This window comes from Papilio machaon, chromosome 13 (assembly GCF_912999745.1).
Source record: "Papilio machaon chromosome 13, ilPapMach1.1, whole genome shotgun sequence".
In the NCBI taxonomy this organism is placed as follows: domain Eukaryota; kingdom Metazoa; phylum Arthropoda; class Insecta; order Lepidoptera; family Papilionidae; genus Papilio; species Papilio machaon.
In genome coordinates, this window is record NC_059998.1 from 9747 (window position 1) to 29417 (window position 19671).

The following is a 19671-nucleotide window of genomic DNA, read 5'->3' on the forward strand; positions in this document are numbered from 1 at the left end:
GGTGTGCTGAAGTTTCTAGTTATTTTTTCATCGCCTTATTAATAATTTCTGTTAACTGTGAGAGCTACTCTGCTTGCAGCCGATAAGCTGTTCCCCTTCCGCCGTTAGATGACTCTGTAATCAAAGTGAGTATGAAATTAATTTTATTTCATTGTTCTAATTTGTCTAAAAAAAGTGGGTAGTTCGAAGTGTAAACATCTTATATTTTGCTCCGTCATAAAAGTTGGTTTTAAAAATATTATTACGTTATATTAAATGATAAAAAGCAGTGTAATGTGATTTCTAAACCCGTGTGCACTACATTCAATAAAATTTTCCGCATATCTCACATAAACTATGGATATCTACAACAAGTTGAGTGAGTCGATGAACAAACTTGAAACACTATTCCAGTCTCGTATGACTCAGTATGAGTCTGAGCTGAAAATGGCTGCTTCGGGAGACTCACAGAGTGTTCACAAGACTATAGCTGGCTTGTCACGGGATTTCATGGAGTTCCGTCACCTCATTTGGCAAACGGTGAGCACGCTCAAGACTCAAATGGAGTTGGTGTTGGTGGGAATGGACAGGTTCGAGATGGCGTCCCGATCCAATGTGCTGCTGTTTCATGGGATACCAGAGGAAGATAATGTGACACAAGAATCTCTTATTTTAAATATTGTAAACACCAACATGAAACTGACGACGATCACAGCCGACGACATTGTAAAGTGTCATCGGTTAGGAGTCACTCGTACCAGTAAGCCTCGCCCCCTCCTAGTTCGATTTCATGACTTTCGTCTTCGTAACATTGTGTGGAGCGGCAAGACGTCACTAAAGGGTACTAAGGTAACGCTATCAGAGTTCCTTACAAAGACAAGGCATGAGGTGTTTATGCAAGCGCGAAAACATTTTGGAATCCGTCGCTGCTGGACCTCGGATGGTCGTATTGTCGTCCTCCTCCCAAATAAATCACGGTATAAACTCGAGACCGAAGCTGAACTGGCGTCTCTGATGTCTCAATATCCAACATCTGAAACTGAGCCGTCAGAGAATATATCAAAGGTAACTCCTAGTGGAACTGACGTGCAGAAAAAGACTGGTTTTGGATCAAAACGCCTCCCCAGGTCAAAGTAGACAAGTTTATTATTTACTTTTGTGAATTTAGGTTACTATTCGATCTTATTATCATTAACTATGTTTGTCAAAAAACGAATCCTTTTTTCTCTTTTATTAAGTCTACATAGATAATTTCATATTTTTAACTTAAGTTTTCTTTAATTTAATCATAGCAGTTGCATATCGTTTTTTTTTTTTTTTTTGTTCTACTAAGTGACGGTATTTTTACTATTTATTTTGTTAGCAATCGTCTCACCCTTTGACTCTTATGAGACAGGACTCGTCAAGTCTGCTTTTTTCCCTTATCTATATCATATTATGTAAACGTCAGATTTGTAATACAGTACTATACTAGTGTAAACGGCTAATTTCTTAACTTGTTTGCTTGTGTGCTCATGTTATTTGTGTATATATTTATTAAAATTTATTTTGTTTTGTCATGCTTTATAAGACAGTATACATTCACAAGCTGTTTCACTTATAGGTAAGGTCCTTGTCAAATTGTAATTTTTACCTCCCGTCTTCAAAACTAGTCTGATTCTTGATAGTATAATGGCTGGCGCAGTAAGTCCATTATCTTATAGTCTAAGGTCGAATCACAGCGGCGGTTTGTTTACATTTTTTTTTTACAATACTGCATCATTACCGTTGGCTGGTTGTCGGACCGCACCGTACTTATTGTTATCTCTGTTTTACTGAAAAGAATGAGCGGGATGACACTACGCCTGCTGTTGGGCGATTGTTACAAAAATTTATTATTGTATAACTTTCACGTACATTTTTAAAATATCCGTGGTATTATAATTGTTAAATTTATTCTAGCTATAATCACTTAATACATTATGTAATGTTAACACCGTTAGCTTAGTTGTATATTGTATGCCTATCTTTTGTATTTTTCACTAGGTCTCCATACCATGTTTTTATGATGTTCTCATTTGTTATGTTTGTTCTTTATTAATAATGTTTTTTTTTTTTTTTCGAATACTTTTATCTATAATTGTAAGTTAACATTATTTTATTAAGACCATAGTTATGTTACATAATTATTTGTAAGTGCACTAGAGGGTTGTTTAATGTATTTTAGTTAACCAAATTTTACTTTTAATTATTTAATATTATTTACAATAATATATCAATATTAATATTATATTTATCTTATTTGTTTTGTTATAGCAATGGCTTGTTTTGATGATAGTTTTTTCTCATGTTCCTCTCGGTCTTCAGACACAGTTTATGAAAGTGCTGGCAGCGACGTTGACTCACCGCTTCGTGATCAGCTAGCAGCTCAATTCTCCACCTGCCGGGGTTTTCTAAATGTAGTGCACATTAATGTACAAAGTGTTCATGCGCATTTCCCTGATTTACTCGGCTCCTTCGATTCTGATGTAGTCGATGTCATTCTTTTATCAGAGACCTTTTTAAAACCATCGCTGCCCTCAGCGCAATACGCACTCCCGGGCTATAAGCTTATTCGGAATGACAGGATCGGTAAAGGTTATGGTGGTGTAGGTCTGTATCTTCGCGGCGACTTACCATTTACGATAGTGGACCAATCTCCGTCAGAATATTCTGGTTTTGCTGAACACCTATTTATTGAAGTCCTCTGTCACCACACTAAAATATTGTTGGGTGTTTATTACAGTCCCTCACTCCGTATTGACTACTTTAGTAGTCTTGAAACCAAATTAGAACACTTATGTCTCCTGTATGACGACATCATTATCCTTGGAGATTTTAATACTTGCTTGGTAAGGAACGACGGGCGCAGCCATAAGCTTCGTTCCCTTGTCAGCTCTGTTAATATGTCTATACTTCCCCTACAACCTACTCATCATTCTCCGCACTCCAGCCCGTCCCTCCTAGATCTCATCCTTGTTTCAAATACGGAAAAAGTTCTTACTCATGGTCAACTTTCTGCCTCTTTTTCATATCACGACCTGATTTTTGTTTCTTACAAATTACGAAAACCCAAACCTAAAGGTAAATACATACAATGCCGTAGCTTTCGAAATATCGACTTAGAGTGCTTAAGAAAAGATGCCGCTAATATTGACTGGGGTCCCGTATTAAATTGCAAGAACATTGATGAAAAGGTGGCAATATTTAATGAATTAGTAATTGGTATATACGATAAGCATGCGCCGTTGAAAAAAATAAGAGTTAGACGTCAACCTGCCCCTTGGCTTACTGACCTAATTAAAACACAAATGTCAGAACGAGACAAGGCGAAGAGAAGGTACAAAAGAACACCTAATGACTATAATTGGTCATCTTACAAGTCCCTCAGAAACCGCTGCAATCGATTGTGCCGTGATGCCAAAAAACGCCATATACATAATTCTATCAATAATCTTGATTCCTCTTCCGTCTGGAAATTTTTAAAATCGTTAGGTATTGGTATAAGTAGTGGCGATGATAGTCTCAAGAATCCTAACCTCGACGATTTAAATGCCTTTTTCTCCAATCCTCCTTTCTGCTTAAGCGAGTCTACAAAACAAAATACTCTTTCATTTTTATCTTCTACAACAAATTTTCCGTACCAAGCCTTTTCATTCGATCAAGTTTCTGAACTTTTTGTTCATAAATCTCTTTTTTCTATATCTACTAAGGCTATTGGAGCTGATGGCCTTCATTTACAAATGTTAAAATTACTACCTGACGAACTTGTTCCTATCATCACTCATATTATTAATTACTCTTTAGAATCAGGTTTATTTCCCTCAATTTGGAAAAAGGCCAAAGTTATACCACTGCCTAAAAGCCCTAAACCTGTTTCTCCATCTGATTTCCGTCCCATTTCCATTTTGCCAATCTTATCCAAGGTGCTTGAAAACTCGGTCCTGATTCAATTATCGAGATTCCTTTCGTCTAACAACCTACTGAGCCCGTACCAGTCAGGGTTTCGCCAAAATCACAGCACTGTAACAGCTCTCATTCATGTCTCAGAAGACATTCGTCTAGCTATTGAAAACAAGCTTTTGACTATACTTGTTCTATTAGACTTTAGCAGCGCTTTCAATTCCGTTGATTTTGACATTCTTCTTGGCATTATGGCTTCTCTCAATGTTTCATCTCCCGTAATCAGTTGGTTTAGGTCTTATCTTGAAGGCCGCTCTCAGTCGGTGTACTTTGAAGATGATTCGTCAGACTGGTGCAACCTTAAGGCAGGTGTCCCTCAGGGCGGAGTATTATCTCCTTTACTATTTTCTATTTTCATAAATGCTCTTACAAATGTATTATCTTCTCGCTTTCACCTATACGCAGACGACTTGCAATTGTACCTTCACTTCAGACCTGAAGATATTAATGAAGCTATAGGTCATATAAATGCGGACTTAGAACGTATTTCTGTCTGGGCAAAAACCTTCGGTCTTTTAGTGAATCCGAAAAAGTCACAAGTTATAATAATTGGTAGCACCTACAAGGTAAACAGTCTTGATCATGATTTGTTGCCACCTATCTTATATGATGGCTGCAATATTAACTACACTAATACTGTTAAAAACTTAGGAGTTCATTTTGACCGCCATTTGTCCTGGAATTGTCATGTTAATTTCATTAGTAAAAAGTTTTATTACTCTCTTCATTCCCTTAAACGCCTCCAAAAGTTTCTCCCACTTCAAACCAAAATAATTTTAGCGCAGACACTTCTACTCCCCCTGCTTGACTATGCTGATGTTGTTTTTCTAGATGCAAATGAAGAACTCCTGGACAAGTTAGAAAGACTTCAAAATATGTGTATCCGTTTTATTTATGGCCTGCGGAAGTATGATCATGTCTCGGAGTACCGCAAACAACTTAAGTGGCTACCTATAAGGTTACGAAGAGACTGTCACATCCTTTCTACCTTATTCTCTATTTTATATTGCCCTTACTCACCTACTTATCTTTGTGATCGTTTTAATTTTCTCGTGCCTGAAAACCAACCATCCAGGTCTAAAAAAAATTCTCTTTTAAAATATCCCTCACACACTTCCTCTCGCTTTGCCAACTCTTTTACTGTCCGTGCTGTTACGCTGTGGAACTCTCTTCCGTCGTCCATACGAGAAAGTACATCGCTGCCATCCTTCAAAAAAGGTCTAAAGGAACACTTTATATCACTTTGAGTTTTGCTATTAAACAAAATATATATATATATATATATATTTATATATATTGTATGTATGTATATAATTATTTATGTATATGTATTATGTATATATGTAATATTTATTAAGTTTATTATTTAAGACGTTATTTATGACGACTTGTACACACATTTACTTATTAAATAAATAAATAAATAAATTACCCATTAAACAACCTCTCTCTATATAATGGTAAGCTGTAAGAGAACTCTTTTAGAGTTAAGCTTTCCAGTACAATACTTCATGTGTATGTACAAAGTTTAAATAAAATAAATAAATAAAATAAAAAATAAAAAAAAAAATATGTGAAGTAGAAGTAGAAAAGTGATTTTTATTGATTTATGACGCAATATAAAAAAAAAAAAGATCAAAAATAAAAAGTGATTCGATTTTTATTCCTTCTATCACTTTATATATGTGGCATCATTAATGGACCAAGTCACAGACTAACCTAAAATTAGGGACGTTAAAAAAAAATTAATCATCATACGTTTTTTTCTCGATTTTCTTTTTACGAAAGTCGATTTTTTTAAATCGATTACATAATTTATTCGATTTTTCAAATAGGGATATCGATGAGATATTTCACGCCCTGCGACATATAATATGTGAAACAAGTTCATTAAAAACTATAAATGAACGAATCAGTTTGATATATTTTTTTATTCTAATCCTTTTGCCTTCTAATTTCAAATGAAATGAGAAAACAACTCTCTCTATCTCGCTCACACAAAGAAAAAAAATAAAAATTATTTACTTACATTTCTAGACATTATATGACATTTCTAGACGCTAATTTTTTTTTTCAACTATTTTTCTATCATTGGTCTTTATGTTCTTTTTGTGCGTGTGCAGCAAGTCAGCACATAAGCTCGGAATTCCCCGTGAGATGTGTACACAGCGCACGTGTTCAATCACAGAAGCATTTAGTAGAGTGCGATAAAAACAAAAAATAACTTATTTGAAAAACCGTGTAAAAGCGAAAACGTGTAAAACAAGTACCTAATCATTGGATATGTGTACTGCAAAGTTAATAAGTTTACAAATTTATAAATTGACACTACATGCAATGATTAGTTCATTGCGTCTCGTCTATACATTCTTAAATGTCTTTGTAAAAGGAAATGATCGTTATTTTTTATGTCGACCACAATTTTATTTTATTTTGAGTTTCCTTGTATAATCCTAAAACAGTTTCAATTTACTTGGCGGGCGCTCAGGTATGCAAATCATTTGCTCACCGGTTTCTTAAATTCAACATGGAAGAAGTCAGGAAATATTTGCTTTCTTCCCTTTTTACCTTCAAATTACCGTTCAAAATCGTAGGCTCTCCCTGTCAATGTCAAAAAGAGTAAGGTTTATGCCATTTTCTATGACTAGCGTGGCCAGGCGTCCGGATAAAGCCGGACATATGTAGGCTTTTTAGTCAGGCCAAAATAAACGTTTTTCCGTCTTTTGTTAGGCTTTTTACATTTCCCAAACGAGATTGTACCTATTAATACTGAGACAAAATCCAAAATAATACAGGACCGATGTCCGACCTTTCTACCCAAATATCCGGCCAAACTGGCTGGTGTGTCCGGCTAGTAGGTTTGGCGATCTGGCAACCCTATCTATGACCATGAAGGTTTAAAATATTTTCTGATTTATTGATCTGATGATTATCCAATCAACGACGTCCAAGCATCAGTGACGAATATAAAATAGACAAAACGAACACAAGTGCAAGGAAATCTAGGAATCAAAGATTGAAGTTGAGAAAGAGACCGAGTTGACTACGCGATTTTTTTTTGCTCCATCTAAACTTGTAAGATCAGTATGATGAAAACTGTCGAAGCAGCTTGCGGCGCGGCACGCGGCACGCGGCACGCGCCACGCGGCAACGGCGATCGGCGACGGCGGCGGCAGTTGCCCGCGCGCTACCGCTGAAGTTGATTGTGCGTCGGTCTTGTTCACGCGTGAACGCATTGCTTCGCGAATTCACTTACGTACTTTTTAATTCGTTTCGCATTAGTATTAATCAGTTTTAAAGGCATAGAAAAATATAAACATTACACTAAGCAAAGTATAGGTTTGTGTTCTTGTGGATTTAGACGACGCGTCGGAAATTTCGGAGGTAATTATCGAATTTTCTATTTCTAAAGAACTTCAAAAAAGAAATTTTAAATCATCTGTATATTTTACGAATTTATCCTAAACTAGCATCACCCGCAACTTCTTCCACGCAATATATACATTTTTTTAAAACCCGCGGCAAATAGGTACTTACCTATTTGTTCGTATTTCAGAAAAATACATGATTTATTTATAATATTTAATAGCCAAGATATAAAGTTTTAATAATTCTGAACGAACATTCAAAGTTCATCACTCAGTTATGTTTTTAAGAACATTCAAAGTCGACCATGACGACTGATGCGTTTTTATGCTGTTGTGTAAAAGGCAAATTGTTAAAATATTAAATGCTCCGGCAACGAGCACAATTATTAATAAGAGAAAGGGGCGAAGGAGCGACAGGAACACCGAAATGATCATTGAATCCTATGGACATCCGCAACACCAGAGGACTTGCTTTGCTTCCATACATTTGGATAGGAATATTAAAACCTAAAAAATAGTGTCGCAAATAACGTACAGTTTTTAATTGCTTTTTCTAAAGCAAAAAGTTGCATTTGAAAAGTGATTTTTTTATACCACCGTTGCTTTTTTAGTATTTTTGAGATTTACAATCAATTCATACGTATATCAGTTTTAAGAAATTCTTATGCTTATGTCGTTATGAACCACTTGTTCAACAGTGACAGAGTACCAGCATTTTCTGCTGCACGAATGAGTGGGCTATCTTAAATGACAGAGGAAGGATTGTGCATAAAGAGGTTATTTGCCCCCGCCAAATGTCCCCTACCCACCGCCCACAGTTCCCCTCCCTATCTTTCTCTTATAAAAAAATAGTGGGAAGAGGAAGAGGACTAGAATAAGGTGTCCGGCACGTGCGCTTGTCAGGAAAAACGCGTAATTACTTCCACTTGACGCCTGTCTAATGTGGTCGTGGTATGAGTATTTGCACTGATATTTCGAGTAATTAGTGCAGCAGCTAATGCTGCTGTGGACTCTATCGCTGTTGAAGAAATGTCATGTATACAATACAAACCTTTTATTATAATAATCTATATACGTATGCAAACCTTCCGAAATAAATTGGGTATTGACGTGATGATAAAAACTGTTTTTTGTAATCCGTTTCTTGGTTCTAAGAACAGAGGCAGAGGTCACAAAATGCGATATAATTTATAAGATTATAGATATAGATATGTCACTCCTGACTTAGGTGAGCTGGAACCCCTTTTATGATCTGAAGACAATATCGACGCTGGAAAGCGTAAACGCTGTAACCCCGAAAGTATGAACTTTACAGGAGAGACAAAAAATGATAACTCGTGAGCTGATACTCCTACAAGCATGCGGTATTTAGCAATGTTGTGTAGTTTGTGATAACCTATAATAAAATCATTATCGTTTGATAATGGTTGAAATTATTAACGTGTGAAAAACATATTCGCGATTTCAAGGGTTACAGCGTTTATGCTTTCCAGCGTCGATATGACAGGACAACTCGGAATGTGATGCGATAAGCTCTTGTAAGATAACGGACTTTAGGGACATCAGAAAAAGGTTTTCTCATCGATGCAATTATTTATCAAATAAGAATAATTTGTATTAGATTGAATTATGAATTTAACGTTTACTTAGTTATTTCTAAAATTACATTTAGAAAAGGCTACCATAAAATATCTTGATTCAGAATGAAATCATCGATAAAACCGCGAAAATTAAAACTTATAGATTGACCGTTTGATTAACTTACTTTGGTAATGTTAATTACTAAGTGAGCAAACTTTTGATGTGCAGAGCATCTGTAATCTGTAGCACTGGAGGTATTCAAGGGGGCTACAGACTGATGTTCAACGATTCCGCTATGTCGTGCAGGTGTATGTGTTGTTACAATATTGATAGATCCTTTGACTCGCCTCTTGCGAAGGGAGTGGGGAGGCGTGGCCGCGGGAGGGGGAGGGGGAGGGGGGGGGGTTACATCATCTGCTGCATGTTTACACACAAAGCAAACATTCCTCCGGGCGATGTCGTGTCGTGTGTAAACGTTACGTTACGGAATTAGACGACGCCTTTTTCTATTTCTGTGAAATCCTTCAGATCGACGGTGCGGCGGAGGCGCTGTGCCAAAATTATTAAATGATTTTTTCAAATAGAATCGCACGATCGGCCGCGACCGACGCGACGTTAACCCCCTCGTCACAAATGTTACTATTTTCTAATCCAATTCAACAAAAAGAAAAGGTTTTCAGTCTATACGTGTACGAAGAAAATACGAAGTTGGATAGCTAATTTTCTTTGCCCGAATATGTGAAGTTTAAGGTAGAGCAGCGTGGGTAGGTTTGATCCGATATAAAACAATTTATAGGAAATTGTCGGACATGTTGGACTGGACAAGTTTACTTGTACGTTGGACGTGAGGCATCAGCCGGCGGCGCGCGGTGCGGTGCCGGTGGGCGGATCATTTATCAGGCAGGAGAAGTGTTTGCGTTCATCAGGAAAATGTAATTAATTATGAATGTTCGCAGTGAAAGGAACCTGCTCCGCTCATCTATACATACATTAGTACATGGATATTTCTCATTCTCCATGAGAAATTCTTATACACTTTGTATACATCACATTATTTCAAAGTTTCAAGATATTCAATAAGTAAACTTTATACTATTAACTAGCTGTCGTCCCCGACTCCGTCCGCGCGGATTAAAAAAAACTCAAATAGTAGCCTGTGTGTTCTTTTAGATTATACTCTTTTCTGGAGATACCTTCAAACAAACATCCATCTATCCATCCAAACATTCGCATATTTATTTATTAGTAAGTAAGATGGAACACAGTATAACATAACACATGGTTTACTTTAACAGTTTTTTTAAACACTGCAGACGAAAACGCGGGCAAAAGCTTGTCTTTTTTATAAAATCGACTTCAAAACGAAATGTTCTAATTCCATTCCAAATAAATTTGTATTCTGTAACTTCTTTAGTTTTGGTAAAACCATGTCCATACTTACGTCTTTGCCGTGAGAGGTACATTCATACAACCAGCTTCGCCGCATCGTAAATCTGTAATTTGGCCTATTGAAGTTTGAGTATTTAAAAGTTGCGCTTTGCCATTGAGAGAGCAATTAGTTTCAATCTATCAGAACAGTCGTTATCATGTTACAGGAAAATTACGTTGTAGTTGTCGGAGTTGTCTGTCATCGCGACCGCCATACGGAGCGTCGCGTCGCACAGCGCGTCTCACATCTTGTTCAGTTCAAATGAACCCAGCTGATGTCATCGTTCTCTCGCCTGATTTCCACAAAGGTCAAATTTAATAATTATTTGACCGAATACAACGGGGAGCGACTCGGATTGTCAAGGTCGGTCCTTCTTCTGATCTGCTCAATATAAGGTCAGCGGACCTCGCGTACCTACCACGGCAGTATTCCGAATAATTGTGTAAAAGCATTCCTGCAGCTGTGTTCGATCACCACTCGACACGATCGACCTCCAGATACCATCATTTCCACCTCCATGGCTGGCAATTCTTACCCGTGCGAATTTTGTGAAAGATTTTGCCTCGCAAAGTCGCGTTATGGATTATCTGTCCTAAGCGGTATTTCATGAAGCTGGGGTACCGCCTCCTTTAATGCCAGCAACGCATCTGCGGTTGCTTTGATGTTGCGGATGTCGAGCGGATATGGGCGTCACGTCAACGACTTTATTTCATCATATTTAATTTGCCCTCTAATGGTTTAAAAAAAGCATCCTAATTAAATAATCCTTATTAAAATAATTGTATTCTTTTTGTTATCTAAAATATGTAAATTACCGCGGGTTTTTGAGCCCAAAATCACTGTAAAAGACATGTCGTCATTACCTTTGACAAAATAAAGATAACATTATGTTTTAAACGGAGATTTAAGACTCGGCAACCCACGGTTATGATGTAACTTATTAACTCCGTAGCTCTGCGATTGACGTCAGTTCTTTAATTATTTGTTACAGTTAGTATCCTGTGATGAGTGACATTGCGGAGGAATTGAACTTGCGACTGTCGATTATACGCGGAGTAACTGTGCTACTTTACAATGAGTAGACATTGAGCGCAAGACGGTACGCGATGTACATCGGAATGTCAGTGCGTTTGCAGGCGCAACATCGTGCGTTGCGCAGCCGCTGAGCGCCCGAGGGTGATGAGGAAGCAGTGAGCAGTGTTCAGCCAGCAGCGAGCAGCGAGCTCTTGCGCGGCTGCGATGGACGACCCGGAACGCATAGCTCGCGACTACGCCGCCTGCGAGTTGCGCAACAACCTCACGCGCCGCCCGGCTGGTAAGTCTTGGGAAGTAGCTATTTTACAATATATTTTTCTTAAATGTGACAGAAATTTAACAGATTTAGAAAACATATTTTTTGTATAGTAAGATCGAGAAGTTACTTTATCCGAATATTCCAGGTCTGTATTGCGAAGGCACGTTCGACACGTGGCTGTGCTGGCCGCACACCGCCGCCAATACCACGGCCTACGAGCACTGCCCCGAGTTCGTGCACGGCTTCAGCCCCGAACGTACGTCTCGCTCTCGAACAATTTAATAATCTTACACGGGAAATATTAAACTGCACCAGACTTGTCCACAGTGTTGGCCCATAAAGAATGCACGGAAAACGGAACATGGTTCACACATCCATTGACCGGCATGCCCTGGTCCAACTACACCACGTGCGTCAAACCTGAAGACGTGAGTAGTTTGTATGATGATAACGTAAGTAAAGCTGTATCATGTGGTAGGGTATTTTGAACGATGACGTTGACACGTGTGCAGGACGTGAGCGAGATCATCACGGTGTACGAGGTGGGCTACAGCGTGTCGCTCGTCGCCTTGCTCCTCTCCCTCGGTATACTCTTCTACTTTAAGTAAGTTTTATGTTCATTTTTTTGCCGCACCTGAATTTCAAAGAACTATTAAGTTATATTCATACCATTATACAGCCGATCGTTATGAAAATAAATGATATCGGCAGAAGTCTCCGGTGCGCGCGCATCACCGTTCACATGAACCTGTTCGCATCCTTTGCCGCAAACAACGCGACGTGGCTGCTGTGGTACGGCCTCGTGACCCGCGCGCCCGACACTTTGGCCGCGTCGCCCGCCTGGTGTCGCGCGCTCAACGTCGCGCTGCAGTACGTGCTGCTCACAAACTACACGTGGATGCTGTGCGAGGGCCTGTACCTGCACACGGTGCTCGTCAGCGCTTTCGTGTCCGAGCGCCGGCTGGTGCGGGCGCTGCTGGCCGCCGGCTGGCTGCTGCCCGTGCTGCCCGCGCTCGTCTACGCCGGGCGCCGCGCCGCCGCCGACGACCCGCTCTGCTGGATGGACGACGGGCCCCCGCGCCCCGAGCTGGCGGTGCTCGTGTGCGTCACCGTCGTGCTCAACCTCGCCTTTCTGTGCAACATCGTGCGCGTGCTGTGCACGAAGCTGCGAGCTGGGGGAGGCGCGGGCGGGGCGGCGCGGCCCTCGGCCACGGCGCTGCACGCGTTGCGCGCCACCTGCCTTCTGGCGCCGCTGCTCGGTCTGCAGTATCTGCTCACCCCGTTCCGGCCGGACCGCTCGGCGAGCTGGTGGCTCGCGTACGAGTACGTGTCGGCGCTGACCATTTCGCTGCAGGGCCTGTGCGTCGCCGTGCTCTACTGCTTTTGCAACGGCGAAGTGCTGGCGCAGCTCCGCCGCCGCTGGCGGGTGCTGACGTTTCGACCGCGAGCCAACTCGACGACCAACACAACGGTGTCCGTAAGTAGACTAATTGAAAGTGGTACGGGTGGGCGGGCGGAAAGGAGACGATATTAAGCATGGTCGTGTTGCAGTTCGTGCGGTCGGCGGGCGGCGGCGCGGGCGAGGACAAGGTTTGACTGTCGGCCGGCGGGGGCGGGGGCGGGGGCGGGGAGGGTGTGGGGGGCGGGGCGCGGCGCGCAGACAGTCGCCACATCCGCTTCGAGTGCGTTGACAGCGATGAGGACGCGCCTGCGCACACGCGCCTGCTGTAAGGCGCACCGCCCCCTTCTCTACGCGCCCCGCCTGCTGCCTGCTGCCTGCTGCCTGCTGCCTGCTGCCTGCTGTCTGCTGTCTGTCGGCTGTTGTCTGCACCCGCCGCCACTTTCCATACACCTTAAACCTTTTTGTTACCAAGTGTTGTGTTTTAGCTTGAAGTAGTGCAAGACTAAGAATAAGGAATGCCAAATATGATAGAAGATTCCTGTGACTCGAACTTTATTATTGGGAGTTAAAAGTTGACTACACGACGGTTAATTATCGGAATTTGGATAAATAAGTTAACGCATTTAGCAAGAATATATCACGATCGTTGTTTAAAACATCGAACGTTTTATTGTTATGTATTAACTTGTAACTTTATCAACATTAAATTATGAAATACGCTTTGTAACTGCTCAGTTATTGTAAATACTTGTAAATAATTTTGTAAATCTCAAAAACAAATTTTAATATAATTTTTTAATGTTAAACTTTGTTTATTTACATACACACATATCTTGTTCACATTGAGGTCGCTAGTGCCTTGTCTGTCGGCTGTTATATTTGATCCCGGCGGAGAATGCTCTGCGAATGATGCAGCGTTCGTTGTTGTCCAACAACTTTCCTTGGCTCTTGTCATGCAGAGCATTGTCTACGTTTCTATGTAATTGGGAAGTAATTGAGTCCTAGCTTAAAAAGACTTGAAAACTTAATTTGCGAGAGGGCTGGGAGAGGGGTAAATACGAACATTTACGATTTAACGAATAACCAAAATGCCTATTCTATCTAGTTACGTATACGTGTTAGAATCGATTTTTTTGTATAATTAGTCGTATGTTTCAGAAATATCCGAACAACGGGCGGTTGTTAACAACGCGTTCGTTCCGGCAATTTCTTGAGTTACATTATTTTTCCATCTGGCGCGGCGCCACCGACGACGGCTGAAACAATAAAATTAAACTGCAAACTATTCTCGTCGTTATTTGATCTTCCTTAAAGACTAAAATAAAACAAATTTATTTGTTTCGTAGTAAATTAGCTTTTTATCAGATCAGAGTTCACACGCTGCGCTGCTAAATCCCCAATGTTGTTGCAACTGTCAACTGCAAACATTTAGAAATCCATAAATAGCATATATGAAAGACAAAAAAATTTGATATGTTGATACTTACATGTTACAAAGAAAAAAGTTAGGAAACTTTTCAGTGATACAATTTCACGCAAAGCGATTCATTTGGTTTTGTTTATTATCAAATAAAATCCAATCCACATTTTACTGAGTTTAATCAGAAGCGATACTTTCAGAATAGCCGCTTCGTTTGTCGGCAACGAGTTCACATAAAAAATTTATTCGATTGCAAATATTATTGGCTCATTCTTTGAACTGATTCGCGAATAGATAAACGCATCGCTGTCATATAATTTTACAGTATTATAGACGAATGTTGCTGTAATAAAATAATGCTGTAATAAGGTTAAATAATGCAGACAACATTAGGAAGTAAACGGCGGGTTTTAGATGAAATGTTACATTGACCGTCAGTTACAGACGAACCAGCTGGCAACCGTTATTTTGGTGATTATGTAGACACTGTTCGCCATGAAGAGTCATTTACATCTTCACCGAGCTTGAGGTTTGTTGCACAGTTTTCGATCCTAAGTGAAAAGCGAATGAAATTGTGTGACTGTACACATCACGTGACGCTGAGCGCCGCCCCCAGCTTGTTACTAATCACTGTTACAATGAACGACATTCGGAATTGTTTTAGTGTTGGCCAGCTCAGAATGATAATTTTCTGCAGCGCCAACGTACTCTACTACAGTCCGTGTCACGCCACAAACATACGGTATAAAAGAGTTACGCTATTTACGATGACAGTTTTTTTTACGTATTAATATCCTGATTAATTATCCTGACAATTAAGTCCATAAAGCATTTTGTCCAACATTATAGTAAATGTGATCAAAAGGTTAAAAACAAGTCTAGATATATACACAACAGAAAACCGAACAGGAAATGTTGCCGCTGTCTTGTGATCGTAAAGTCCATGATTAACTTGTAAATTGTACATTCTACAAGTACTATGGATTAAACAAACTTTATTTCCAGCAATTAATTTACTTAGATATGAATGACTGTCGCTTGCTATGAAAATAAAACATAAGTAGCCTATGTGTTCTTCTAAACTATGTTCTACTTCTGTGTTAAATTTCATAAAGATCCGTTGAGCCGTTCCAAAGAAACCTTCTAACAAACATCCATTCATCCATCCATCTTAACTCTTGTATTTGTGTAATTACAACATAACATATTAACTTACAAAACATTTACATAATCGTTACATATTCTCGTACAAACCTTCATCCCCTATTTCCTATTGTTACTTTACACCCTTGAGGGTAAAACTTTTAAAAAGTTTGAATGTTCTATTTATTTACATCAAATTCACGGCCTAAAAATAAATTTCCAGCTCCTAACTCTAAAAGTGACGATACTTCTATACAAATTTCCACCTCCACTTACAATCCGTTACAATTCCTTACAAACCCTTTTTTAGAGTGAAATTGTTAAAAAGTAGTCTGTAGTAGAATGTCTTTTGTTGGGTTGGAGCCCAACTACTATGTTTAAAATTTTATTTAAATCAGTTAAGTTGTTGACAGACAGACAGACAGAGTTACTCTCAGATTATTATAAACGCGGAACAGTAACAGCTCTGTAACAGATCTTCATTACTCTGTAAGGCTTATAAAAATAAATGAACACACAATAGAGTAAAATAAATTTTAATGAAATTTGATGTCACTTGTAAGAATGAGTAGGAACATGTACCACGGCGGCAGTCACGTGCGCGACTATGTGCGACCACGTGACGTGTGCGGCGACGGTCGAAGTCGGCGGCAAGCTACTGTTGGTGTTATCACCAGGTGGTTAGAGCAGGCATTGGACGCTACCGCGTTGTAACAGTCCGCGTCCACAGCAACTCGCATTGCACTGTACAGTGTGCAGCAAACACAACACGCTACTACGGGAGAAGCACTCACTACCAAATAAAAATCAACATCGCCATGAACGAAATTCTGAGATAAAAATCATATAACATGCGGACAAATTGAGTTTTGAGAATTGAGAATCTCATCATCCTCACCGTGACCTCAACACGAAACTGACCGCTCGTACTTTACTCTCATCTTTTGTAGCGACAATGCAAGAGTGTGCAGCAGTTGCTACAAGTGCACAGGTCATCTAGTTTGACAGGGGATATGCCATTGACGTTAATATGTATATATATAGTATAGTTTTTGTTGCACTAATAACGGCCTCATTCCAATCTCATGACTTACATAAATATATATACACAAAATTAGCATCCACAGTAGTGTTTAATGTTGTTTTATTCACGTTTAATAATTATTAACGCGGCCATAAGCTTAGAAGAGATTCAAATGTGAGTCCCGCAAGATGTTGGTGCCCGTGTGCCCGTGTGCCCGTGTGCCCGTGTGCCCGTGTGCCGCCTGTGTGCCCGTGTGCCCGTGTGCCCGTGTGCCCGTGTGCCCGTGTGCCCGTGTGCCGCCTGTGTGCCCGTGTGCCGCCTGTGTGCCCGTGTGCCCGTGTGCCCGTGTGCCCGTGTGCCCGTGTGCCCGTGTGCCGCCTGTGTGCCCGTGTGCCCGTGTGCCCGTGTGCCCGTGTGCCCGTGTGCCCGTGTGCCGCCTGTGTGCCCGTGTGCCGCCTGTGTGCCCGTGTGCCCGTGTGCCCGTGTGCCCGTGTGCCCGTGTGCCCGTGTGCCCGTGTGCCGCCTGTGTGCCCGTGTGCCGCCTGTGTGCCCGTGTGCCCGTGTGCCCGTGTGCCCGTGTGCCCGTGTGCCCGTGTGCCGCCTGTGTGCCCGTGTGCCCGTGTGCCCGTGTGCCCGTGTGCCCGTGTGCCCGTGTGCCGCCTGTGTGCCCGTGTGCCGCCTGTGTGCCCGTGTGCCCGTGTGCCCGTGTGCCCGTGTGCCCGTGTGCCCGTGTGCCCGTGTGCCCGTGTGTCCGTGTGCCCGTGTGCCCGTGTGCCCGTGTGCCCGTGTGTCCGTGTGCCCGTGTGCCCGTGTGCCCGTGTGCCCGTGTGCCCGTGTGCCCGTGTGCCCGTGTGCCCGTGTGCCCGTGTGCCGCCTGTGTGCCCGTGTGCCGCCTGTGTGCCCGTGTGCCCGTGTGCCCGTGTGCCCGTGTGCCCGTGTGCCCGTGTGCCCGTGTGCCCGTGTGTCCGTGTGCCCGTGTGCCCGTGTGCCCGTGTGCCCGTGTGTCCGTGTGCCCGTGTGCCCGTGTGTCCGTGTGCCCGTGTGCCCGTGTGCCCGTGTGCCCGTGTGCCCGTGTGCCCGTGTGCCGGCGTCAGCGCCCGACGACTTTGTAACTTCATACAAATTTAAAATGAACTTTGTAAAGTTGCGTCGAAAGTAAATATGCCTCGAGTGGAATTCATAAGTAGATTTGAGTATTATGTAGATTTTGTTTACAGCGAGTTGGAGTTGGATTTACTTATGTTAATGTTTTATTTAAGACATCTTAACTTTATGACAGCTTCAACTTCACTTTTACGAACAAACCATCGTCTCGAAGTAAAGATTACGGAATTTATAATGTCAATATGCTACGTGCGTATGATAATTTACTTTTGATTCTAAATGTTTGCGTTGTCGCCTACGTAGACAAAACTTGCTTTCAACTCGAACGACTCGAGCTTGAACAACGACAACAATCTACGAACGATAGACAACGATAGACGGGATAGAGATAACCGGGTGGCAGCTTATTCGTTTTTCACCTTGTATTATAAAAAAAACCGTGACTGCTTCGACTTACCGGAGACATTGCCGTCTCCAAATATAGCTTTCATTACAAAAGTGACCAAGCTGAATGTTAGTTCGCATGAAAAAACTCACTATGGTTTTCTATTTTCGTGCTCAGTTTAAGTTTGCGTTTCGAGAAAACTACACTCTTATTCAAATTATACAATTGAAGTCGTTTACATTGCAATGGTTAATTTTCTACGAGTGTCGAGAGATGTCAGCGTGTTAGCGTGACACACTCGACGTGACAGCGGCGGAGCGTGCTATTGTCACGCCGCGCCGAAGGGAACGCGCCGAAGAGACAATAACGTTCGTACAAATCCGACTTTTAGTTTCAGATTACGCTTATTAAAACAGAAATTTTTGTTTTGTTGTAAATTGTCTCAAAGCGAGCGAATGGCACGATGTCTCTGTAGGCAACTAACATCGATAATAAAATGTGTATAATACAATATTGCGCTTGCGCCAGCTATCATTGTTATAGCGTCATTAATCCTGCACTAAGCAAGCATTCCTCTGATTGATCGCCAGTTAGTGATATGATACGTAACATTTGCGTATTATTTTTTTTATGTATTTTTTGGCTCTCCGTCAAGTGCTCATTTCTTCAATTTTCTCCAAAGACATATTCTAAAAATAATTATTTAAACATTCATATTTTTGCCATCGCATTTGATGCCAAAAAATTTCAAAGAAAAAAGTGTTCGATGTAGAATCGAAGCGTGTGACAGGATGTGTCCGAGCGACACTTCACACAATTGAACACGAACACGTTCTCTCGTATGTAGCCGCACTCGACCGCCGCGCCGGCAAGGGGAGCAAGGCCACAAGGCCACGCACTCACGATACAGTTCAAACCGCAGTGCTTTGATTTGTAGGTTAAAATTGATTAAATTTTCAGGTTGCGGTTTGCACCCGCAACTCTTATAGGGGGCGGCGAACACAAAGTACGGTCAAAACACGGGACAAAGGTACGGTCGCGTTTGTTTTGTGACGGCGCGGCGTCCGGGCATGGTTCGAAACCTGACCGTGAGAGCTTAGCCTAAGGGTGACTGGGCGACATTGGCGAGTTAGGTAGAGGCGGTTGTAATTAAATCTGGCGGCGCGGCCATGAGCTCTGGTGAAATTGGATTTTGGAATGACATGTCAATGCTGTCAACCAACCCGCACTTGGCCAGCGTGGTTGACTATGGCCTAGTCACCCTTAACTTGGGGTAGGCTCCGAGCCCCTCGGTGGGGACGTATAGTGAGCTGATGATGATGATGTCAATGCTACGACTGCATTGTGCACATACCCAAGTGTTAAAATCTAAAGAATGTTTCGTGTTTATTTTAGAACTATATAGTTCATCTATGCCAACTCTGTCGCCTCTTCCACATTCATACACATATATACAGATGTGCTGTCGGTTAAAATAGGGTGCCATACATGTACAAGTATTGTTTAGTTGTTACTCGTACTTTCACCTTTGCATATTTTCTTTATTAAATATCTTTCTTGT

At 41.3% G+C, this 19671-nt stretch overlaps 3 protein-coding genes across 3 annotated transcripts; all 3 read left to right on the forward strand.

Annotated features, from left to right (window-relative positions):
• The first annotated feature begins 215 nt into the window (after nt 1–215).
• On the forward strand, nt 216–1163 carry LOC106720295. Its single transcript, XM_014514888.2, has one exon. The coding sequence runs from the start codon at nt 337–339 to the stop codon at nt 1114–1116; it is 780 nt and encodes a 259-aa protein (XP_014370374.1). The 5' UTR covers nt 216–336; the 3' UTR covers nt 1117–1163.
• A 5964-nt stretch (nt 1164–7127) lies between these two features.
• LOC106710329 (calcitonin gene-related peptide type 1 receptor) lies at nt 7128–13244 on the forward strand. The gene is made up of 7 exons (XM_014502346.2): nt 7128–7344; nt 11330–11653; nt 11778–11888; nt 11960–12060; nt 12145–12236; nt 12344–13109; nt 13184–13244. The coding sequence occupies exons 2-7, from the start codon at nt 11578–11580 to the stop codon at nt 13226–13228; spliced, it is 1191 nt and encodes a 396-aa protein (XP_014357832.1). The 5' UTR covers nt 7128–7344; nt 11330–11577; the 3' UTR covers nt 13229–13244.
• Nucleotides 13245–16809: 3565 nt separating this feature from the next.
• On the forward strand, nt 16810–17733 carry LOC106710273 (guanine nucleotide-binding protein subunit gamma 4-like). The gene has a single exon (XM_014502290.2). It carries the CDS (start codon nt 16810–16812, stop codon nt 17731–17733), a length of 924 nt encoding a protein of 307 aa, XP_014357776.2.
• Nucleotides 17734–19671: the final 1938 nt, after the last annotated feature.

Bases quoted from the DNA above. Each gene is read 5' to 3' on its own strand.
- LOC106720295 (XM_014514888.2), top strand. From the start codon at position 337: ATGGATATCTACAACAAGTTGAGTGAGTCGATGAACAAACTTGAAACA.
- LOC106710329 (XM_014502346.2), top strand. From the start codon at position 11,578: ATGGACGACCCGGAACGCATAGCTCGCGACTACGCCGCCTGCGAGTTG. The intron at 12,061-12,144 runs GTGAGTAGTTTG...ACACGTGTGCAG, and splicing joins CGTGCGTCAAACCTGAAGAC to GACGTGAGCGAGATCATCAC. The intron at 13,110-13,183 runs GTAAGTAGACTA...GTCGTGTTGCAG, and splicing joins CGACCAACACAACGGTGTCC to TTCGTGCGGTCGGCGGGCGG.
- LOC106710273 (XM_014502290.2), top strand. From the start codon at position 16,810: ATGTTGGTGCCCGTGTGCCCGTGTGCCCGTGTGCCCGTGTGCCCGTGT.